Source organism: Lissotriton vulgaris, chromosome 6 (genome assembly GCF_964263255.1).
Source record: "Lissotriton vulgaris chromosome 6, aLisVul1.2, whole genome shotgun sequence".
Lineage (NCBI taxonomy): Eukaryota > Metazoa > Chordata > Amphibia > Caudata > Salamandridae > Lissotriton > Lissotriton vulgaris.
This window is the reverse complement of record NC_141694.1, coordinates 1103431864-1103456996: the sequence shown is the minus strand read 5'-3', so window position 1 is coordinate 1103456996 and position 25133 is coordinate 1103431864. Positions and strand designations below refer to the sequence as shown.

The window sequence follows — 25133 nt, the reverse complement described above, 5'->3', positions numbered from 1 at the left end:
CGAGCGGTGGTAGCGCCGCACGGCTGGAGGGAGCCGGCGGGCTGCCGCGGCACTTGAGTCCCCGGCTTTGGGCCTGGTCCGGGAGGGACAGCGACCGGGCCCCGGCTCCCGGACCCGGAGCAGAAGGACGAGCGCACACCAGAGACACAAGCCCAAGGCGAGGGCACCGGAGGAGACCCCCTGCAGGCAACGACCCCACTGGTGAGGAGCGGCGGGAAGTGCAGCGAACCAGAGGCGGGGCAGAGGGAGAGGCCGAGGTTGGCCGAGAGGCCCCGCCGGCCGTGCTCTTGTGTGCCCGTGACAGTGTGAGGCATCCTCGAGACTGAGGGGCGGAAGCCGGGCCCGGGGCGCCGGGGGCGCACCGGAGACAGAGCACCTCGTAGCTCACTGGACATTAGCACCAGACCTCACCGACACACCAGTGCCGAACCGCGCCGGATCACTGTGGTGCAGGACCTGGGACCCCCCCTCTGTGGTCCACGGCGACCGAACCCGGGGCCGAGAGAACACGCGCTGTGGGCCGTGACCCTGAGTAGTAGCGAAGAGGACAGTGTGAGGGGCTGAGGCCTAGGCGGGGACCGGGGCAGACCGCCCGGCAGGGTCCCGGCGCCCGACAGTCGACAGGAGAGCCCCTGGACTGTGGAGGGAGAGGTTTACCCCCCCTGACTGCTCTGTCCGTGGCACCGAGGAAGGGCCAGTATCAGATTGGCTCGGGGACCTAGTAGCCCGAGGCCGACACCGGCCATTACAGCGGCGACACCCGAGGGCCGGAGACTACAACAGAGACTCGCGCAGGGTGAGTACCCCCGGGCGGGGACGGCGCTGCTGGACCGGGGGGCCCTCACAGCTCTTCACCACAGAGAAGTAAGGACCCCGGGCTCCCGTGCTTCTGCACCCGGCACAGAACATGAGAGAGGCCGGCCCCTCGCCCGGAGAGGAGACCCCCTCCCCAACATTGACTCCGGCAAGCCGACAACATGGCCACCGCGGGACGCAAGGGCAACCGCAACATAGCGGACATGCTTCACAAAACCGCCACGAATGCAGAGAAAGCTTCGGCGCAGTCGCCTCCCAAGACACCGGCTGCCGCCGCGGGCACAGAAGACGAATCTGCGCCCATCACGAAGGCCTTCCTGGCCTTGCTCTTCAACACCCTGAGGGATGACTTTCAAACCTTGAAGCAGGAGCTTGCGGGTGACCAGCGAGAACTACGCAGGGACGTAGACAGCCTGGGGGAACGTGTGGCGGCGGTGAAAGAGGCAGACCAGACCCGCAGCATGGAAGTGGAACGACTCCAGCAAGAAATCCTCCGCCTCCAGGACCAGCAAGTGGATCTCCAAGCCCACTGGAGGATCTCCAGAACCGTTCCCGAAGAAACAACATAAGGGTCCGAGGAGTTCCATTGAAATCGGAAGGGAACAGCGGTGCCGCATACCTCCAAGGCCTATTCTGGGAGATCATCGGGGAACCAAGTGAATTCGAAATCCGGATTAATCGCGCTCACAGGGTCGGCCAGGCGCGCCGGGCCCAGGGACCCCCTCCAGACATACTGGCCTTTCTCCCAGACTTCCCTCTGAAAGAGCGCATCTTGAGAGAGGCCCGTGTGCGACAGCCGATCATCTTCCGAGGAGACCAAGTGGCCCTTTTCCAGGATCTCTCTGCCATCACCTTGCAGAAAAGAAGGACCTTCAAGGTAGCTACGGACTTCTTGAGAGACAAAGGCGTGCCTTACACATGGGGCCACCCGTTTCACCTCATCTTCAAATGGAAAGGGTTACTTCACCAACTCAGATCTCTTCAGGACATGTGTGCGGTCCTAGACATCGATCCACCGGAAGAAACGGACACGAGTGGGACTTCCCCGCACCGATCAGCGGAAGGGCCAGGCCGACAATCCGGAGACGACGCTCCCCCAAATCCTTCCGGAAACCGGACCCTCTGGTGACGGCCCAAGAACGAGAGGCGGCTGTGCAAGAGGTGGCGGACAACACTGCGGCTAAACAGTAAGGTGCTCCTGCACAGGGGTTTGCCCTCAATAGCCTCCTTCACTGGGGGGATGGGGTCGGGGGGCCGACGAGTCGGCCGCCGCCATGTCCTCACTTTCTGTGACACTCTACGGACCTGGACTCTGTCCCGATAAGCCCAAGACTATGGGAAAAGTTATGGGGGACTGTTCAAGGGAGGGTGGCGGGGTGGATGAGGGAGTTGGGGAGCTTCGGACTGCGATGGGGGAAGAAAGTTGGAGAGAGGAGGTTTGGGACGTTGGATTTGGGGGGGGGGGGTGGGGGGGGGGGAAACTGTACCCTCCCGGTGTGGTACACTAGAGTTAGAATGCTCCGACCCAAAAGGCTGGCAGGCCTCTAGCATACTGAGCATACTGTGCAATCCTCACTTATCTCAAATATGGCGACCTCTGCGTTGAAGGTTCTCACCTTGAATGTAAAGGGGCTTAACAACCCCGTTAAACGCAGGGCTGTCCTGTCCTACTTAGAAAACTCAGGTGCAGAAATTTGCCTACTCCAAGAAACTCATTTGCTATCCAAAGTCTGGCACAGAATGCGCTCAAAAGCCTTCCCATTCCAACACTACTCCTCAACTCTAGAGAAGAAGGCGGGGGTGGCCCTACTGGTGGCACGTCACTTCAAAGGGACGGTTGGGGACAGGGTGGTCGAAATCAAAGGGAGAATCTTAGCCTACAACATTCGAATCGGTGGGATGGAGATGGTGGTGGGCTCACTTTACGCTCCGAACTCCAAACAGGAACCATTTCTTAAAGGGGCCCTAGCGGACGCGCTGCAACCTAACACGAAGTCAGTGCTAGTGGGTGGAGACACAAACCTAGTAATGGACCCCAATATAGACAGGTCAGGCCATCGCCATGGGTTCGCTGGAGCGATTTCAGCAGCGGGGGGCCAATGGTTATCGGACAGGGGATTCGTGGACCTGTGGCAGAGACACCATCCCACCACCCCAGGATTCACTTTTTACTCTCATGTACACCACACCTACGCACGAATTGACCACTTTCTTGGTAACACTGATATAACCCCCCTGGTGGAGGATGTGGAGGTACTCCCAGCAGCACTATCTGATAACGATGCACTCATGACACATAAACGAGTATCTAGGGTCACGCAGCGGAAGGGTAGATGGCGCCTTAATGACGCACTCCTGCAACATAAGGGAGTGACGCAACAACTCCAGGATCACATCACAGAATACCTACAGACGAACGATACCCCGGATGTCTCCCTGACGGCGGTGTGGGGGGCGCTTAAAGCGGTGGTGAGGGAGGAATTGATTGCTATAGCCGCGGCGGAGGCCAAGGAGAGGAGAGATAAACAGCAATCTCTGTCCAAACAAGTGCTCGAGCTAGAACAAGCTCATAGCCGAACCGGGGCTCCCAGGATATGGCGCCAGCTCAAAGCAGTCAGGGCCCAACTCGCAAGCTTGGACCTGGACAGGGCAGAATATGCAGCCCTGCGACTACGCCACACTTACTATGTAGGCGGCGATAAAACGGGGCGCTTGCTGGCGAGCTGCCTCAAAGCAAAGACCCTGCGAGCGAATGTCCTCTCCATTCACACCCGAGACAGGAGTGTCGCCCGTGAGGACGACCAAATCGCAGAGGCCTTCCGGGAGTTCTATGCCTCTCTGTATACGGCGGAACCACCTGCCGGACAAACTACGGCTGAATCTTATCTCAACGACACAGTGATCACACCCCTTGACGAACCCACTAGGGCTTCTCTCGGCCATCAGAATTGATGAGGTCATATCCGCGATCGCGCGCCTCAAGCCACTAAAGGCCCCAGGCCCAGATGGCTTCTCAGCGAGCTTTTAGAAGGCTTTCTGCCCCCTAATAGCGCCGGTATTGACTAGGCTATTTAACTCCTTCCAGGGCAGGGGCTCCATCCCCCAAGAAATGCTAGAGGCTGACATTGTGGTCATCCCCAAGCCGGGCAAAGACCCATCCCAATGCAAAGCTTATAGACCCATCTCACTACTTAACCTCGACCTGAAGCTATTTACAGGCGTGCTGGCGGCGCGACTGGGCCCATGTTTGCCGGGTATCATTGAACCGGACCAAGCAGGATTTATCCAGAACAGACAGTGCGCATACAACACCGAGCGCCTGCTTCATGTCATAGATAAAGCCCAAAGTGAAGTAGTGTGGCTCACTGGTTAGAGGCGGCAGACCCGAGAGCAGAGGACGGCCCGGGACCAGGGTTCGATTCCCGGCGTGGCAGGTTTCTGGACCAGGGTCAGCGGACTCGATAATTCTCTCGCCTCGGTGCCCACTCTGATCAGCGATCACACTCGGCAACTCTGGGCATTAGTTTGCCTCATCTTCACTAACGGCCCCACCAGACCGCCGGGGATGCCTGGTCTCACCCTGGAGATACCCATTAAGGGACCATCTCTCAGGGAAGCCAGGAAGGGTTTCGCAGCGGTCGAAGCGCCTTGGGACCCTACGGGTAGTAGTGCGCTATATAAATGCCAATACAATACAATACTACAACGACTCGGACGCAGTCCTCCTGTCAGTAGATGCCGAAAAGGCGTTGGACAGAGTGGACTGGGGATACCTAGATGCCATTCTGGCGCGATTTGGGATTGGAGACCGGTTTCGCACGTGGGTCGCTAGCTGCTACGCCGCCCCGCAGGCCACGATCAGTGTCAATGGGGTGCGTTCAAAGCCACTAGACATCCGGAGGGGCACCAGACAGGGGTGTCCTCTATCACCCCTGTTATTTGCTTTGTACATCGAAACACTGGCACAACGGGTCAGAGACAATCAGTCCATTGTAGGAGTTCGGTTTGGCGGGGAACCGCAGACCATAAGTCAAACACGCGATCACAGACATCTACACGATGCTCAGTCCACCCCCCTGCTTTGTTCACCACAGTCACTTATCACATGTTTTAGCATCTATAGAAACCAAAAACGGAATGAAGCAATTCCCGTGTATTGTGTTCTTTGTTTTTATTATAAAAAACTTTGTTCTCAGAGAGGTTTGCTTTTGTGTTTTGAGCTGTTATAGCCTTCCTTTAAAGTAATTCTTGCTACCACCCGACAGAACCACTTTTGTTGTTAATCACGCTTACCCAGGTTCTGAGGAACACAGGGTTACCCCTTTTTGTAAAACACCATGTGATATAGATGCTCGCTAAGAGATATGTTACTTGGTGTATATACGATTAAGAGTGTCTTTAATTATCACTAACGTTTGGTGAATGTTTTGCTTGCCCTCAGTGGTGCATGTGGAGAAGTTCCCGGGTAGAAAATCCAATAAATAAGTATGGTGATTTTTTACTTGGAACACCCCTCACATGGATATGTGGTGCTGGAGCTCCTCATGGATTTTTGTATTTTCTATGTTAGTCATTAGTAACTGTGCTCACTCATTTAGATTCCGTGTTTAGGTTACCACTTTAGATATATGTTCAACGATGAATCCTTGAAGGACAAAACAATTAGGACTACAACAAAGAAGCAGTTAAAGTGCTGCAGAATGCTGGCATTTCCGTTTACGACATAAATATAGTGAAAACACATTTCAGTGGTAAGCCCATGATTATATGGCTTTTCTCACTACTTGAGTTATACGGTGGTTTAGTTATTCTACCTTGTTTCTGGTTTGGTAACTGTCTGGGTAGGCTGTTGTTTGACGCCCTTTCAGATATAGGCTCATTCTGTCCTTAATCTCTCTCTGCACACAACACCACTTTGTTTGACTTTGGACTACTCCACATATGTACAAGGATTTGTGGCGAGTATCTTATGTGATCTGAACTAATGATTTTTTGCATTTAAACTGTGGAATGCACTCTTTTAGTGTGCTTGCTAAATAAATATGCTTTATGATATATGTCACATGAATTAGCACTTTTGTTTTTTTTACCGCTTTTCACTGTTGGCTTTGCTCGAACTTGGTCTTCGAGTTGCGTCTGGTGTTTTCATGAGTTACTTGTCTAAATTTAAATACATACTTATCGCTGCTTTGTATGTCAGTTTTAAATGGGTATGACGTGTATTTAACAAGGACCCCCTGAAAGTGTGGATACGATGGTTCCTAGGTCAGGGAAAACAAGGCTTTCGACAAAAAACAACCTAGGCAACTAATGTTTTAAGACATACAACAATATATAATATATAAGGACAATTGTCTACAGCTTACTGCAAAAATACTTATTTTATTACCTACGTTCGAGTCGCTTTCCCTGACGTCCCGCCGCCAGACATACGGAGCTCTGCCGAATATCTTCGGGCAGGGAGATCTTTTAAAATAATTGCCTTATATTTACTACCCATGATCCTTGGAGAACCTTCCTTAATCTTGCAGTGAGAATATATGGCTTAAGGCAGAAAAGCTAGCCCCTTTTTGCATCTTCATAAACGAAGAGAACATACCAGGTTTATATCTCCAGCCATCAAATCTGAGAGAAAGACAAGCCTTGTACTGCATTTATTATAAAAATTAGGAGGTAATATGATATACAGATCCTCAAATATAAAAAGAAGACTTCATTGACCAAGTCTATATAACCAGCTACATACTTGCTATAAGTCTCCGGTTGGCGGGAATTAAACCGATAGGTTTCATCCAATCAGCTCCTGTAACATCCAATCACCAGAGGGAGTATTCGAGCAACAAATTGAAACGTTATCTACTTTAGCTGTATTATCACTAGTATTATTATTATTATTATTATTATTATTAATCGGTTTTTGTAGAGCGCAAACAACCCGGAGGCCTCGTAGCGCTAAGTACCGTCATACTAAAAGGGAAAGAATTAAATGAACAGGTAAGTTTTCAGATCCTTTCGAAATTTTAAAAGGCTAGGTTCACTGCGAAGGGAGGTGGGCAGAGAGTTCCATTCTTTCGCGGCATTCCAGGAGAAGGAACGTCCTCCCCATCTGGTCCATCTGATTTTGTTGACAGTAGCCAGGAAGGCAGTGCTGGATCTTAGGGATCTGTGTGGAAGATAGGGTTTTGCCAGGGAGCAGATCATAGTGGGGGCATTCTTCCACATGGCTTTGTGCATAAAACAAAGAGATTTAAACAGCACTCTGGCCTTAACAGGAAGCCAGTGCAGTTTCCTCAGGGCAGTGGTGGCTAATTCTCGTTTGTTGAGGCCTAACAGGAGGCGAGCTGCGGCGTTTTGGGTCACCTGTAGCTTTTTGATTGTAAATGCGGGGGCGCCTAGATATAAGGAGTTCCCGTAATCCAGGCGGGACAGTATAATGGCTTGAACCATTATTCTGCGAGCTTCAAAAGGGAGAAGAGGCAGCACTTTTCTCAGCATACGCATTAGCCCAAAGCATGTGGCAGAGAGAGTAGTAGCTTGCTGCATGAAGCTAAGGTTGGAGTCCAACCAAATGCCTAAGCTCTTTATATGGCACTTTGGTTGGGGTGTGGGGCCCATACATGGTGGCCAGTCTAACAGAGGACTGGGAATGGTTGAATTGCCTAACACCATGAGCTCAGTTTTCTCGCCATTTAATTTTAAATGCGAGGTAGCCATCCACTGAACCACCGCTACCAGACAGTTACTTAGATTGGAAGGGGAGGAGTCTGCCTGATTCATGGATACGACTAATTGCGTATCATCGGCGTAGGTTATTGTGTCAAGGCCGAAGGAGTGCACCATATCAGCTAACGGCTGCATATAGATATTAAAAAGAGTAGGGCTCAATGAAGAGCCCTGAGGTACACCTTGATCCAAGGGCCAGACTCTTGAGTAGGCAGTACCCTCAGCTACCCTGAAAGAGCGATTCTCCAGGAATGACTGGAGCCAATGCATGGCCTTCCCAGAAATTCCCATCTGGTTGAGGCGGTGAAGAAGAATGCTGGTGTTAACGGTATCAAAGGCGGCACTAAGGTCGAGCAACATAATTGCTGTAGTGCCGCCTTGATCCATTTGCTTCCTGGCCAACTCAGTTACCGCCAGGAGGGCCGCCTCAGTTCCCAATTTTGGACGAAAGCCCGCTTGGGAATCGTGGAGGAGATGATGGTTCTCTAAAAATTGAGTGATAGACGAGTTGACGTGTTTTTCTAGGAGTTTGCTGATCCACGGAAGGAGGGAGATAGGCCGGTAATTGGCCATATTATCTGGGTCCAAAGTAGGTTTCTTCAGCAAAGCCTTAACCTGTGCACATTTCCACGTGGTAGGTACTAAGCCTGTGGAAATAGACGTGTTTAATATGTTAAGAATAACAGGTTTAACAATGTTCTCAATTTTTAGTATCTGATGGGGAGGAGCAGGGTCTGTGGGAGATCCTGATTTTATTTTCGTCATGATAACCGCAAGTGAGTTCTCATCCAGCAATGGGAACTCGTCTAATTTTGGAGTCATGACGTTAGATGAGCTGGTTCCCATGTCCTGGGATAGATTAGGTGAATTAAAGGCAGAGGCAATTTTTTGTATTTTGCTATAGAAGTATTCAGCTTGACTTTCACAGCGGGCCTGAGCTTTACTCGGGTCAGCAGGAACCAGGGGGATGTCAATCAGGAATTTTGCTATCTGAAAGATTTCTCTAGAAGAGTTGGAGGCAGTTAAAACAATTTCCTCGAAGTATAAAGTTTTAGTTCGTCTAATTTCTAATTTGTATTTTTTGATGGCTTCAAGATGTGTGGTTTTATCTATCTTACTACGAGAGATCCTCCAGTTTCTTTCAAATCTTCTGCACGCCCTTTTTAGTTCTTTAAGATGAGGAGTGTACCAAGGTGAGTCCTTGGACTTAGTTTTTTCTTTGAGGGCTTTGATAGGTGCAATAGAGTCCAGGGCTGTACACATCCATTTGATGTAATTCTCGTATTGCACTGCTGGGTCTGTCGCCCTTTGAGGGGGGGCAACCGAGAGTAAATTGGCCCATTGGTCAGGAGAGACTTTGGACCAATCTCTTCCAAATAGAGTAGTGCGAGGAGGGGGCTGAAGTGGCATATCTGGAAACCACTGAATGGGTATTAAACAGTGGTCTGTCCAGGTGAGAGGTAATGGGGTCCCTACTTCCAGTCTATTGTCATTACTGAACACACCATCAAGAAGATGACCCTTTTCATGCGTAGGCATGAAACCTTTCTGTATGATCTGGAGAGCTGCCATACTGTCCAGAAATGCCTACTGCTCAGTTTACGTGGCTGCTCCAGAAGAAGGCGCTGGTTCGCCGAAACGCGCGAAGAGACTTATTGTGCCACTTATTTTTTAATCTTTTTAACCTGTGTTCATATAAAATGTTTTGAATGTATGATTTCTATTGACATTGTATTATATATGATTCTAATTCTGTCATTTTGTCATTTTTAATTGCATTGTGTCATTGATTTTCCTAAATGTCTAAAACCAATAATAAAATAAGTATTTTTGCAGTAAGCTGTAGCCAATTGTCCTTATATATTATATATTGTTGTATGTCTTAAAACATTAGTTGCCTAGGGTGTTTTTTGTCGAAAGTTTTAAATGGGTATACACATGTAAATTTTTATATATGCTTACAGCCCTGAAGAAGCCCTTGTAGGGAGAACCGCGTTGGCTGTGCCTACTTGTTTTTGAAGAAAACGAAATAAAGATTTTTTCTGCTCACACAAAGAAGTGAATGGAATATTATTGAAACTTAAATGTCTCTTAAGATTGTATCGCCTCTCATCTTTTTGTTAAAAACATAATAATCCTGTACAACTCTTAACAGTCTGCCTTTAGATTGCCCTGTAGCATGGAGACCGCTACATTACACATTGTTGTTGATGCCCCCTGGACCACAAATGAAGGTGACCCCTGAATCCTGATTCTCTCTGTTGCCCTCAACAGTCAACCAATCCACCCTTACATGCACCCTGAATTTGCAATGTTCGTCATTGTTTCTCCTACTACCTTTTCAACCAACACTAGTTTGTTCACATAAGCACCTCCAGGTCCCAAAAGATCCCTACCACCTGCAGTCTCTCAGGGTTTTATGCTGTGCCATGTCATCGTCAAAATTTACATGGAGCTGATTTGTACTCTACTCAAGATCACATCCAGTTTTCCAATATGCGTATGATACACAACTCTACTCAAAAGTCTCCTTTGCTTCCGACATTCAAAGCCTTGAACACTGCTTGCACATTATCCAGACATGGATGTACAGCACCTGAAGCTCAGCTCTGGCCAACCCAGTACAGACAGAATTGCTGTTATTTGCCAAGAACAAACAAGAAACAAAACAAACCGGGCCCAGTGACATGAACCCTGATGGCCTCAAACTCCAACTTTCATTGAATGCAGAGTTACTTGGATTACCCCTGGACACCAACCTCACCTTCAAGAAACATATTTCCAAAAACACAGACAGCTAGTTACCCGTTCGTTCTAATAAAGGAAGTTAAAAGTTTCTTACAGAAAGACACTTCAGAACAGCTGATCAATCCCTTGAACTTGGATGGTGGTAATGCTCTGCTTCATGGCTTACCAGACTCAACTCTATACTGCCACCCTAAAGGGTGTCTTTCACACCTCTGCATGTCTGAAGAAATATGATCACATTATCCCCATCCTGACGGAATACCACTTGCTCTACTTGCCATCCCAAAACATCTTCAAAACTACCTACATCGTTTACAAAGCCATCACAACCAGTACCTAACTTATCTTTCAGACAAGTCCACCATCTCTAGTAGTTCGTTCTTAGCATACTCCCAACCATGACATATCAGACTGCAAAATAAAAAGTGTAAAAATAAAAAAAACAACATCTACTTGGCTATTCTACATTTTTTTCTGAGAATAGAAGTTATTTTCTACTTTTTCTGTTAGTGTTAAAAAAGAATCTTGGAAGGCTGAGCATTATATTTGTTATTTGCTTCCCAGATGCTCACAGCTTTAAGAAGTGTAATATGCTCCTGCTAGCTCATCACTTGTTAAAGGACAAAGGGGCATTATTCCATCTCCTCCGCCCTTAGGTTTAGCAGCTCAGACCCTCTGCAGGGTTCCTCAGGCCAACCTCGGCATCACTGTCACTGCCACTCGGGGTAGTGTTTGAGGCTTTCAGGGGTAACGTATCAGTTATCAAGGCATTGCTTGCTACTGAGAAATATTTAGCCCCCATGTCTTCAATGTCAGTCAAGGTTCCACCTACGTTGCCATCAATGCCCAGGTCTAGGCCATGAAAAAAAGATAACAACTCTATCCCCATTTTGGACCTTAGCATCAGAGGAGTCAGGCACCATTGAAGCAAAAAACAAGAAGTAAGTCTCCTTTTTTTGCACATTTTTTATTGTTTTCCAATGGTATTCCAATTAACGCAAGTCTTTCATTTTAGAAACACCTAATTTCCCAATTTTAAATGGAAATTTACACCCATGTGTAATCCATTCACCTTTGCTTTTCACTGCACCACCTCTGGTCAATCCCGGAGTACATAAGTCCTCCAGGATTTTTGGCCTTACCTCGTTCTCTACCATATGGCTAAGAATATTATCTGAATCATGCAAAGCCTCTGTGATCCCTCCATGGCCCCAATATTTTCTCACATTTCTTAGGGCATCTCCATGCTTTGAACACCCATTCTTAAGCAGTCATATACCAATCTAACTTTTTGATCCAAGGATCTACCTAAAAAACGATTTCCAAATTACAAGAGATACATGGGTATTTAGATATGGTTGAGTCATGCCACACTCCCAATAACGCCCTCTCTCTACTAGTATATCGAACTCTATTTCAATATTTTTTTCATCTGTTTTTGAACCCCTCTCTAAATGATGTTTCTTTATGGCACTCCAACTAGGTGTGTGTGAGGGTGTCCACTTACTGGCATCCTCTCAGGTATATCTTATCCAAAGCAATGCCAAATTCGGCAAGATTCCTGGGTGTGGTATGTTCGGTGAAGAATCCGTAGTTGTACCACTCTAAAGTTATACCTAATGGCTGCCTCTCTTGGGAACCTACATGCCCTGTTCCAGTCGAGTTCCTCTAGAGTTCCTATATCCCTTTCACATTTCTCCAAAAATTTGCTAAGTGGTTCTTGCATGTTTTTTTACTAAGGATCTGTACAAGGAGAGAGGACTCCAGATTGCTGTGGGATTCATCTTCAATCCCTAGTGTACATAGGGTTTGGGTCAGTACTGCATGTTTCCTTTACAGGCATTCAAACTTTTGGGATTCTTGGAGTTCATATTTCTGCTTAAGCTACTGAAGGATTTCAGCCCCTCTATACTCTGAACGACCACCAGTTTGGAAATGCCGATTACGTTTCACTTCCTAAAACCTTTTAGTGCCTGTGATTTACCCAATGCTTTGCATTCCTACAACGGGGCTTCCTATGTGACTTTACCCACCCATCCTATATTTTGGTTTGCTAATCTCTAGATTTATGCTATCATCCCAGTGCAATGGTGCCAGGTAGTAGTTGACCTGCCCCTTTCAGCCAGTGTCTTTAGAATTTGCTAATAATGTCCTACCTTAACAATATGGAGTATTTTGTTGTCACCTAACACCATGCTTCCACCATCAATCGACTGCTTGCATTTCAATGCATAAGGGTTTATTTTACAACCATCAACAACTCTCTCAGGTACCCCTTTACACTCATTTAACACCCCCTTGCACGTCCCAACTGCAAGTATCTGACTTAGCCCCCCCTCATCCCTCCAGCCTGCCTGTTCCTCTCATTGCTCCCATTCACCTTTTGTTCTCTTTCCCGTGTGTGCTGCTCAAACATCCCATGCGCTCATCTCACCAATTGTTTCCTGCCACCCAACTCTCTTTGCCCTCTGCAATGCTTCTCGCAACATCCTGCTTGTCCCTCCCTCTTTCCCCTGTTGTGTCATCATCATATTTCTTTATTCGGCTGACTATTAGCCATAAAAGCACACAACTTTTTAAATACAGGTAAAAATCCATAACAATTATACAATCGCACAATTAATAGATTGTTTAATTTGTATAAAAACTCAGTGCAAGGAGGGAAAGTACAAACAGAAGACCATGAAGTTCAAGTGACCATTTAAGGCAGTCAAACGTATGTCCCATATCTCTTCCTTGTGACCACAACACAGTGGATAAAGTTTACGATTGCTTTACAAGTACCAACAGTACTTAATTCTTGTGCTTTCGAATCTCCCCAATGTTCTTATCAATATCGGCAAGGCCAGGTAAGGAAAGAAAGACCTAATCAAACATTAATCAATCGTTTGTAAATCGCACTACATACCCGAGATGGTTTCAAGGCGCTGGGGAGGGGGGGAAGGGGGGGGGGGGTACTACTGATCAAACAGCCAGGTCTTGAGTATCCTCCTGAAGGTCAGCAGGTCTTGGGTCTGTCATAGGCTCAGTGGGAGGGTGTTCCATGTCTTGGTGACGAGGTGGGAGAAGGATCTCCAGCCTGTGGTTGTTCTTCGGATGCGCGGGAAGGTGGCGAGTGAGAGGTCGGCAGATCTTAGCTGGCGATTTGGGATGTAGAAGGAGAGCCTTCTGTTGAGGTAGGCTGGGCCGGTCTTGTGGAAGTGCTTTGTGTGCGTGGATGAGGAGCTTGAAGGATATCCTCTTGTTGACGGGGAGCCAGTGCAGGTTTCTCAAGTGGGGGTGATGTGGCCGTGTCGTAGTACGTCAAGGATCAGTCGTGTCGAGGTGTTTTGGGTGCGTTGTAGTCGTTTGATGAGCTTGGTCGGGGCTCCCGCGTAGAGGGCGTTTCCGTAGTCGAGTCTGCTGCTGACGATGGTCTGGGTGACTGTCTTTCTTGTATATGTCAGGATCCATCTGTAGATCTTGCGGAGCATGCAGAGGGTGTTGAAGCAGGAGGAGGAGACGGCGTTGACTTGCTTGGTCATTGAGAGCGTTGAGTCGAGGATGATTCCCAGGTTGTGTGCGTGGTCGGTGGGTGTCGGGCTGCCCCCTGTGCCGTCGGCCACTAGGAGTCGTCCCAGGCTGAAGGGTTGGAGCCGAGGATGAGGACCTCCATCTTGTCTGGGTTCAGCTTCAGACGGCTGGTGTTCATCCAGTCGGCGACAGCCTTCATTCCTTCGTGGAGGTTGGCTTTGGCGGTGATGGGATCCTTGGTGAGGGATAGGATCAGTTGAGTGTCGTCGGCGTGGGAGATTATGTTGAGGTCGTGCGGTCGGGCGACATGTGCGAGCGGGCCATGTAAATGTTGAACAGTGTCGGGCTGAGGGAGGATCCCTGGGGTACGCCGCAGATGATCTTGGAGGCTTTGGAACGGAATTGGGGGAGGCGGAAGCTCTGGGTTCTGTCGGAGAGGAAGGAGGTGGTCCATTCCAGAGCCTTGTCTTGGATCCCTGCGGCGTGGAGACGTGCCCGAACAGTGCGGTGGCAGACGGTGTCGAAGGCGGCGGAGAGGTCTAGGAGGATGAGCGCTGCGGTCTCACCGTTGTCCAGCAGGGTCCTGATGTCGTCGGTGGCGGCGATGAAGGCAGTCTCGGTGCTGTGGTTGCTGCGGAACCCTGACTGGGAAGGGTCCAGGGTTCAGGCCGGGATAGGGAGCAGAGAGATGGGCTGAAGTTCTTGAGGTCTCATGGGTCTGCCTTAGGTTTTTTGAGTAGGGCGTTGATCACGACGTGTTTCCAGCTCTCTGGGAAGGTCGCGGTCTCGAGGGACAGATTGATGACGTTGTGCAGGTGGGGTGCGATGGAGCTAGTTGCTTTGTTGAAGACGTGGTGCGAGAATGGGTCTGACGGAGAGCCGGAGTGGATTGTGCTCACGCTCTTGATGGTGGCATCGATGCTCATGCTGGCCCAGGCTAGCAGGGGGTCGTGGTCGATGGTGTGCGGAAGGTCTGTTGTGTACTTGTCTGTTGGGGCTGTCTGGGTGTTGAAGCTGTCGTGGATGTCTGCTATCTTGCAGTGGAAGAAGGTGGCGAGGGAGTCGCACAGGGCTTGCAACAGCGGAATGTCGTTAGTGTTGGAGCTGGGGTTGGAGAGTTCCTTCACAATGCTGAAGAGCTCTTTGCTATTGTATGCATTGTTGTCGAGGCGGTCTTTGAAGGAGGTCCTCTTGGCTGCCCTGATGAGGTGGTGGTGGTTGCGGATGGCGTCCTTGTGTGCTGCGTGGCTGTCCGGAGTTTGTTCACTGTGCCATTCCTTCTATAGTTTCCGACAGGCTTGCTTGGAGGCAAGGAGTTCTGGGGTGAACCAGCTGGCCCTCTTTCTGGTGTCTCTGTGGGGGGGTTCCTTCTCTTTCTAATGAAGCCTCCGATGCCTTCACGCCTTTATTTGACATAGAAAAAGGACTGTATTGAATGCAATGACGCTCTTAACATAGACTGACTTTAGATTCTTAAATGTGCTAACCAACGGTGTGTCTGCATGCCGCAGCACATTAAACCCAGAGCTTTGCCAAAGCTTGTTTATATAGGACTCGGGTAGTCCGGCGACACACTGCTGGTACACATACAATGCAATAATAAAGGGGGCCGTTGTGGGGGAACTATTGGGATGAAAACTGCTTTAAATCGTGAAAAAACAAGAAAAATATCGCCAATTGGTGATGTCAATGTTGGTTCACACGCGTGCACGCACAATTACTGTCATTGTTCAGCGTCGCAGATATGGGGTGAGAAATTCCAGCTTGCCAAAGATGTCGGCCCTGACTGGGTAGGTTCAACATCTCATCCTTACAATTTTAAGAAAGATGCACAGATTATGTTCTATAATTTGAAAAACACTTATTTACTATGAAATTGCATGTTTTGGGAGAGCTGCCCTTGCCGAGGGGTAATGGCCCCAACCTGACTGTGTTGGTGGGACGGACCTCGGGCAGAGAAGCCTTCTATCCAGATGACGTCAGAGGCGGGTGTTGACAATAACTATGGAAAAAATCGGCAATGACAGCAATCAGAACACACATGTAGGTCTGCTCAAAATTCTACTTGCAAACAGCTCATTTTAATTTCAGTAACAATGACTGGCCAAGCAGCGGCTGATTGTCCTAAAAAGAAAGGTTAAAGTATATTATCGTAGGGAACAAGGTACAGAAGATGAAATGGTCCGATGTCAACACTGCAATTATGTGTTGCCGAGAAAAATGTAAAATGCTATTGAACAGTTTCAAAGCCTGGTGTGCCCCTTCCAGTCTCGTTGTGTTTACTGTACTGTTAGGCACGGATTGTTAACACCATCCTTTTGAACTCTTCAATCTCGATATAACTTTCAACAAATAAAACCTTAAGCTGTTGTTTTATTAAATTGTATTTTCTAATTATCTTATTCCTGCCAATTAATTAAATTTATGGTCAAAATAGTCATTCCAAACATTGGACCACTTCCGCGAAATGAATTGTGCTCACTACATTTACAAATTTAATCAAAATAACATCCATGTCCACTTGTACGAGATTTCCTACTGGGTGTAATATTCTCATGGAACAGGAAGGCCCTCTCCTGGACTGATTACATACTGTGCGTGGATTGAAGCTATGAGCCAAGTACAGCAAAATCCGGCCTCAATGTCCCGTGAATGTAGTGACACATATTTTAAAACTGCATATAAGCAAATGTTGCTAAAACCAAAAAGTGCCAGGCTTTTTTCACTGTCAAAAATAAAACTAGAAGCAAACTGGAAGGGTAAAAATAGTATTCATTTATTTGAAGTAAAATGGAATTCACGGGTCCGAGTCCCTTTAAAACATTATTTTCCGAGAGCTCTTCGACTGTCGATTCACCATTGTGGGGAATCTGTTGAACATAACATTAAAACCACACAAAATAATTTTTTTACTGCATCTTCGGAGCTTGAAAACATGGAAAGTTAGTGATTTGTTCTTGAAAGCTTTAAAGATTTGGTTACATTGGAAGCTTCAAGACGTCACCCCCTCTGCATACAGTCTTCTGATTTAGAGCGGAATCCACCGTTCCAAAGGACAAAGTTATCTTTAGGTTGACTCCATTATTCCTATCCCATCCCATAGGATCTTTCCTAACGTCACTTCTGGAAGGTGACATGCTGCTGACCGTAAACAAAAGAAAAACTAGTTAAAATGGTCAATTTAAATGACCCAACACAGCAGGTTTCTATTAGCCTTATGCTAAAAGGACAAGCTTACAATTTCTTAGGGACAGCATCAGTAGAGCACTACAACACCACTCATTATGGCAAGATCAAGCTTAACCCTCTACCTTTTCATAGTCTTTTGGCATTTCATCCTAAAAAACAATGTATAAGGAGTTAAATGAATATTAGAACCTTGGAATGTTGAGGCTCCATTGAGGACAATGGAGTGCTCGGGATTCTAATGGCTGGCAGAAGCCCAGAGCATCAACATTCCATTGTTTGTTCACAGCTATTGCTATAAACAAAAGTCTCACAGAGCCCAAAGGGATTTCAACCACCTCAGTGAGGCCTCTTTGTTTTACAAATTAGAACACTCTGTCCTCTAGGAGCGGAATGTTCAAATAGGCTTAGAGCCCTCCGTAGTGGTTCTACCGGCCATTAAACGCCCATTCCCTTGTTAAAGGCCCTCACGGAACGCTGGAACGGGCATTTAATGGCTGGTAGAGCCCATTATGCTGGGCTCTAAGGCTATAATTGAGCACTTTAAAACTCATGTGGACCTGCTGCGCCTTTTCTCTGTGAAGGAGCTACAAGGCATTATCCAAATGATAACAGACCTCGTCACTTGAATCAAAATCGGTCCTTCTTCCCATAATTTGAACCTTTAGTATGGAAGAACACAGAACCAACATGGTGACCTGCTCATCACAGTTGCTGGGATGAGGTTGATACAATTTCAGAAACTTCATTTCTAATCAACATCATTATTTAAGTATATACTGAAAAATATTTTTGGCAGATCAGGGGACTGCACAGTCCTTCCATTCATGTACAACAGAAAATTGGCTGTATTTTCTTTAAATCCGCCACATGCTTACGGCAATCCAGAATGCCTGCATTAACTGGGAAGAACAAAACCTGGCTCTGCAAAAACATTAAGTACATGATGGTACGTAATGCCCAGGACCATCCATGTCTGTTAAAATATTTACACAGTTGTAATCTTACTTCAACCACATGTCAGCCGTGATCACCCTAGACCACCATCAAAACCACCAAACACTTTAAAATTGCATCACAGAGCAAGAGCATAATATGGATAAAATCTATCTTCATTGAAGAACATCTGGATTTGGTTTAGCATCAGTACAGCTTGAATGTCAGTCTTTCTTCCGTGCTTTAGGTTTCGGGGCTGATGAAAAGGAAAAAAAATAGAATGGTTAGTAAAATAAAGGAGCCGAGCATGAAGGTCCTCTGATACAGAAACCCTTACAACTCACAAACATTTTACAGTTTTCCCACACTAGGTCTGTTATTTCTTCTTGTGGAGTTGCGTACCAGAGGCATCCGTGAAAAGAGGGAGGGAGTAAACTCAATCTGATTGCCCAACTGCGGTGTGAAGGACTTGGTAGCCTTCCTCCTCTCAGACTATAAGGTTTTACATCTACCTCAAGGCAAAAGAAGTGATCACCTGAAAGATCAAGTCATCTTGTCTGCAGAAAACCACATACACCTGCTCTTCATCAAACTATCCTGGTTTCATACATTGGCCACTATTGCTCCATCAAGAAAGTACAAAAACAGGTCTTCTCACAGGGAAGCTCTCAGCATAACAAACCTCAGATTTTGACGGCACCTTTGACTGGAGCGAACAAGCACAATGAGAAAAGTGAAAAGCCACTGACCGTTCGGGTTTTCTTGTTTGTAGAATGTTTTCAACATTTCCACCGCTTCCTCAGCTCGGCAGCCACCAATGCACTATTGAAAGAAAAAAAGACCAGACTCATGAAGATAACTAAAATTATCTAATCGATTTAACTGATGTAAAAACAATATCAACTGGTGTATCCCAAGAAAGAACTACTTCTGCTTATATGGTTAGTGACGTTTCAACTCTTGAACTAGTGATAACCACTTCTAAGGTGTGACTAAATAGATAAGTAGGGTATTTTGAGAACTAAAATATATTCCTGGTGATTTACATTTATTGTTTCCTGTGCGTTGATAAATGTATATTTGGCTTAAAATCAACAGAGTTGTTATTCTTGATTAGCTTGGATCCAGGATCCAGGATCAACTAATAAGATCGGTACATGCAGCTAGTTCAGTGTTGAACTGGTTTGGGCTCAGAATAACTATAACTGACTTAACTATAGGTTCTAGTTGGCCAACAGTAAACATGGTGACCTAACTGATTTGTAGATTCTGCAGGAATTGCGCTTGTGCTTTAGCTTATGTTTTGCTGCTTCACATTTATTTAAGTATGTTAAATTGTAACTGAACTATCCTTAAAATGTTCTAAATTAGTCTAGAACGTTACTTTAGATTATTGTTTTTTTTTTCTAAAAGTAGTTGAATTAAAAATAAAGCCAAAATACTTTCTTAGGGTTAAAGCCAATTTCTTTCATCAAAAAATATGCAACTCACCTTAAGCATCCATGGGCTATGAAGGACAAATCTGAATATTTCTTAGAGGTCATTTAATCATTATTTCAGAGGCTGACTTTTTAGGTTTGGTATTAGCCAAGACCTTTTCAATTTACTGAAATTATATGTATAATATATTTACATAACTAGGCTTTCAGCCGGTTCTCTTCGTCCACAGGGCTTTTATTGTCTTATTCATATTTTGCTTCTGCCTACTACAGCTTACAACTTAGGACAATGGGTCAGACTACTTCAGCCACTTTCAGTGAATGCACTTTGCTCATTCACAAGGATGGCATTTGCACACAAGGTAGTTATTTTTGTTTTTACCTTATTATTACTTTAGTATTGCCTTGATGTTTAAAGTATTTTGTGCTAGCAGGACGTTTTCTACCAGCTCTTAATTCTGCTTTTGATATGACCGTAGGGCATATTTCACGTTTATCAGTTCCTGTCTCCTGCTACTTCTGAAGTAAATCTCTTTTGAAGTGGCCTTTGTTTGTCTGACTGCTGCTATTTCACAGCATACCAGACAGTGCCCATTTGAAACTATTCTTTATTAAGTTTTCCTCTTTTTAGTATGAATGAAATTACGTAAATTTATAACTAATTGGCTCACGTTTGAAGTTGAAGCAAGGACCGAGCTGAATATAGCTTGCATGACACACAAGGCCCATCACCATAACAAGAATTTGGAATGCACTGCCTCCTGTAAAACCCCATTGGCTACCTTCCTTAAAAAAAAAAGTAAAAATGCTTCTGTTGAATAGATGCATTCAAGAGGATCCCGGAAACCACTCAGCTTGACAATTTTTTCAGTTGGCACCTCTGGGGGCAGAATATGCCAGACTATTGTTATATTGTGTAGGTTTTTCTGTCTGCTTATGTCTTATTGCATTTTGTTTCTGTATGTATACCTTGTCTGCTCTTTGTACAGCGCTGTGATACCCTGACGGTTCATGTTGGCGCAATATAAAACTCCCAGATAAAATACATTATAAAATAAACTAGAGTCCTGTATGTCATGCTGCTATGTATTTTCATTGACAACTACAATTATATGTATAACCCAGTTTAGTCTGTTTTCCATGTTGTAGGGTTCTGTAGTTTGCTTTCAGAGCTCTTCTGTGCCATGATTATGGTGATATTTAGCTATTATATTATTAATTGAAGCTGTTTCGTTTATTCCAATTTCCTATTTATCGCTGCAACCCTATCCGTCTGTTTATCTTTCTGCCTTCTGCCTATCTATCTACTAGTTCTATCTATCTATCTATCTATCTATCTATCTATCTATCTATCTATCTCTGTATAACTACCTGGTTGTGTGTCTGACTATTCATCTACCAGTCTATCTACCTCTCTGTCCATCTAACCCCCTCTTTGTCTGTCTGTGTACCTGTCTAGCTATAAACCTGTCTATCTTTGCAACTCTACATATCAATATACCTGTATATATATATATACACATATCTACCTACCTATCTATCTATCTATGCAACATTCTCTATGTATGCAACTCTCTCTATCTAGCTGTCTGCTAATACAACCATCTCTAACTATGCAAGTAGCTACGCAACACTATCTATACCACTAACACTATCTATACCACTCTCTCTATCCATCTATGAAAGTCTTTTATTTATCTAACTTTCCGAACCTCTTTGTCTAATTGTATTAAAGATTTACAAATGCATTACAATAAAGCATTAGTAAAGGCAAGAGACTGGAAGTCAACGAAGGACCAATTGGCTTTCTAGTTCTGGTGTTAGCCAATAAATGTTGATTTTCCTAAAATGATGTGCCTAACACAGTTATAGGGGTTTTCAGCCAGACATTAATCAATTATTACTCGTTCACATTTTTCTTCCACCCACTCCAGCATGTATTATGGGACATTGGGTCAGATCACTTCCTTCATTGGATGAGTTCATGCAAGTTATGGCGTACTGCCATTTCACAAGAAGCACTTCCCCACACCCTTCAGTGCCACTGATTACTATGGTAAGATGTGCTTTTTACACCTAGAAAATAATTTTGATGTAGCGATTGTTTTTTAGATTATGTGGACACAGCAGCTAAAAACAATACATTTCTGCAAAAACAATGACAGTACAAAATAGCTAAAAGACTGGCAGCCTGATCCTGCTGAGTTTTCTGTTATTTGTATCTTTGGGATGAATACATTAAATCTACTCGACTAAATGTCCCGAAGAAGGTTGTTTATAAGTATCTGAACAAGCAAACCCTGTCATTACCCCTTTTTAAAAACCTGTAGGTCGATGTCTGTCAACTGGCCACAAGTATCACTTACCATAATATCTGTTTGGAATCTGTTTTTTTTTAGCACAAGTTACAAGATATCTGTAATTTTTTATTAGAATACGCTGAACTAACCCAAATGATGAGACCATGTGCAAAAGTCTTCAACTAATTCAACAACTCTACCAAAAGGTAGGAACTGGCTTAGTTATGAAAGGTCTCGATAGGTCAATAAGCGTGTTCTCTACTTCGTGAGAATAACACTGAAATCCAAAATGGCATTAATGTTTTATCAAAACTAAAAAGGTGTACAAGCTGCAATGTTTTCATTCAGTTTCTTACATTTTATTTGACATACTAGCCTGAAATTTGCAGAACAAGGTAAACTGCCTTTCACTGATGATATACAGTGGTACTTCCTATACATAAGAAGGAACCATTTCTCAGAAAACATAAGTTTAGGATAAAGTTCTTAGAGGGTATTGATATCTGCAGGATTCCCATCGCAAAATACACAAGCACAGTTACCTCAAACGGAGTCCCGGTGTTAGGTAAATCATCTGTAGCGATATTCAGAACTGAACCACATCCCCCAAATCGATCATTGCGACAGCCATATACGACTAGTGGGATTTCTTGAGGCAATTGTTAAGATCAATAGACAAAAAGGCATAACAATCAGTAGCCTCTGTAGGTAAAGGCGAAGCATTCTTGTAAAGCATTTTCAAAGTAACTGTGATAGGCATGGTTCTACACGTGTGATAGGGATACTTCCACTTGCCAGGTAGCAGTGAATCACAAAGCCTGACCATTTAGTAACATGCTGCAGGAACTGAGTTTGAAAGCAGAAAAAGATTTTAAAAAATTGTCCCGATAATATTGGAGAAAGTAGAAACAGGAGAAAAAGGGATAAAAAAAGGGATCTTTACTGAATGATAGGCTGCAAAAAAACCAGCAGCATGTTGATGAGAAGGATCTCCGATGCAGGGCAATCGTGCTTGCACGGACAGAGGATTTTCTCAAAGAGACCCCCCTAGAAGGTTTGACTCTTGAAGGCATGTCTACATTACAAGCCACTATGTACGAGTACAACTGTCCCACAAAGCAAGCTCATAAATAAAAAGTTAAAGTTCCTCTAGGAGGGGTAGCATGAATTTCTACAACGAGAATGTAATGAATTTGCAGTAGTCACAAATAAAACTGAAGAGGGGAGACAACAGGTCAACTGCATAAAAACTAATGGCAGAAAGCGAGCAGTAGCCTATTCTGTAAATTAAAGAGACCATGCAAACCTTAAGGTGAGTATGAAAAGAGACAAATGAGATACAATTAATGTATTATAATTAGCTTAGAAACTAGTTTGGAAATGTTCTCTCTATATAACAATAATCACTGTAGAAACTTGGATTAAGTCCTGCTCCACATATGATGGATCAAGGAAAAGGCTGATAACAGGATAGACTGACTTTAGGAAATTCATAACCAAACTCGGCTACCCTATGAACAGACACTATCCCTTGGGTCCAGCTAAATTACATAAAAAATCCTTGTTAGAGGATGGTAGACCTCACTACCAAAAAGAAGGCATGCTTCATCATATGGCTCCTCCTCACACCCAACGGCATGGGCTACAACCCTGAATCAACTGGGGAGCCATTGGATGTGTTCAAAGTCCTAAAATGGGAGATCTACTAAAGAGCTATCTAGCAAAATTATAAAACTATCCTATTGCAATATATACAGAGATTAGAAACTGTTAAAAATACATCATGGTGGACATGTCTTCTCTTTATTGTTCCTACATGTGGATATGGTTTAAAATAACAAGGAGAGTAGAGTATTTCAACCCATAAAAGATGTTGACATGTTTCAGTCCATGACAGTACCTTTCGAACAAAGTGCTTAGTGGGCTTTATTCAGGACCAACAAAAAAAATTCTTCTCTGTTTATGTGGGCTATATTCGTTGTAACATATATAAAATAGATTTTGTATTGAATAAAATATATGATGACAATATTCTTATTAATAACATTCCCTATCAAAAATTGATAGAATGATGTGCCCCGAACCATGCAAAACCAGACACAGATCAGTTTCATGTTCCACAGTGGAATATGAGCTGTCACAAATTAAAGACTGATACATTCTCATCCTTCTTCCACACACTATACTATTCTGATCACACAGACATTACTAACTTAGAGGGTTCATTTATATCAAACCCAAATGCCCCAAAACTCTTTGCAGAACAGAGAGAAATGCTGCAAGGTAAAATCTCTGAAGACGAAATAGCAACCGATATAGATTAAATAAATAAAACACTACTGTTGTGCCAGATATTTAAATGTATGTCTGAAGCAAGAGGAGTATCACCAGAATACAACATAGCCTGAATCTTTTCAATTTCACAACCAAAAGAACAGACATTTGTATTATGTAAGCTCCAGGCCCAAATCTTTGTCGAACTTAGAGAAATAGATTTTGCCTCAAATCATTCATCCACAACTCATCTGAAGATTTTTTCTCATATACTAAGCCAAGAAAGAGACAAACAATAGATCACACTTGTTGTGGCCCTTGATGCAGAACAAGGTATTGATTGCACAGAAAGAAGCCAAAGTGTGGATGGAAATGTGCCTGAGAGAGGATTTTATCCCAAAGGCGAAATGGTTATACAATGAGCACACAACCACGTGGAAATGTGGAAATTCCATATTGCAGCCCTTCAAAGTGTTGAGAGGTACCATGTAGGGTTATCCCATCTCCTTGCTTCTATTTTTTACAACTCTTGAACCAATGGCCAATCTGAGAACATTAAGGGGATTGACACAGCAGCAGGAGAGCATACAATAATGCTGATGCCATCATGGTGACAGCAGGAAATCCAATAACATTAAGACCAAAATTAACCTTGATAATCGCCTTCTTTTACAGGTTTTCTGTGCATCGAATAAACTTGGAGAAGAGTGAGGCATTAACAATGACTACAATCCAATGGGCTTTGTAGCTTTAGAACTGCGCGTTACCTCGGTTAATGGCTCTGGTGTTAAGTTCAAGTATAACTTTCGTACTACCATATCTCACTTATTAGAGGGGGTTACAGAGAAGCACTGCTTAGGAAACTCCAGCTACATATAGACAATTCTTGTGCTGTATCAACATTAAATGAGATTGACTGCCTATGTGATAAATCTGTTCGAGATGGAGAATTGCTTAAAGAAGAGGAACTCATGACTTAAACTTTCTACCATTTACAAGTGTCAAATTTACAAACACCAAGAATCTTGGCCCCAGTATGCTTCATAAATGGTGCCATATTTATCACAGAAAAAAAACATTTGTATAAATGGGAGGAATTTTAAATGAATACACGTTTCATAAAAACGTTGAGGTATTTGGCATCAATTTGAAAGTGGAGAAAGACATTAATACTTAATGTTTCATGGAAAAAGTTTTC

General features: G+C 44.7%; 1 protein-coding gene across 3 annotated transcripts in view; it reads right to left on the bottom strand.

The window, feature by feature from the left end:
* Positions 1 to 16552: 16552 nt before the first annotated feature.
* ADAT2 (adenosine deaminase tRNA specific 2) overlaps positions 16553 to 25133 on the bottom strand; it is a 96968-nt gene continuing 88387 nt past the window's right edge. For all 3 annotated transcript variants that reach the window (XM_086927171.1, XM_086927172.1, XM_086927174.1), the window contains 3 exons: positions 22204 to 22310; positions 18672 to 18744; positions 16553 to 18178 (listed from right to left, as the gene is read on the bottom strand). In XM_086927171.1, coding sequence (XP_086783297.1) covers positions 18147 to 18178; positions 18672 to 18744; positions 22204 to 22310 — 212 coding nt within the window. In that variant the 3' untranslated portion in view covers positions 16553 to 18146. The remainder of the gene's footprint in view (positions 18179 to 18671; positions 18745 to 22203; positions 22311 to 25133) is intronic.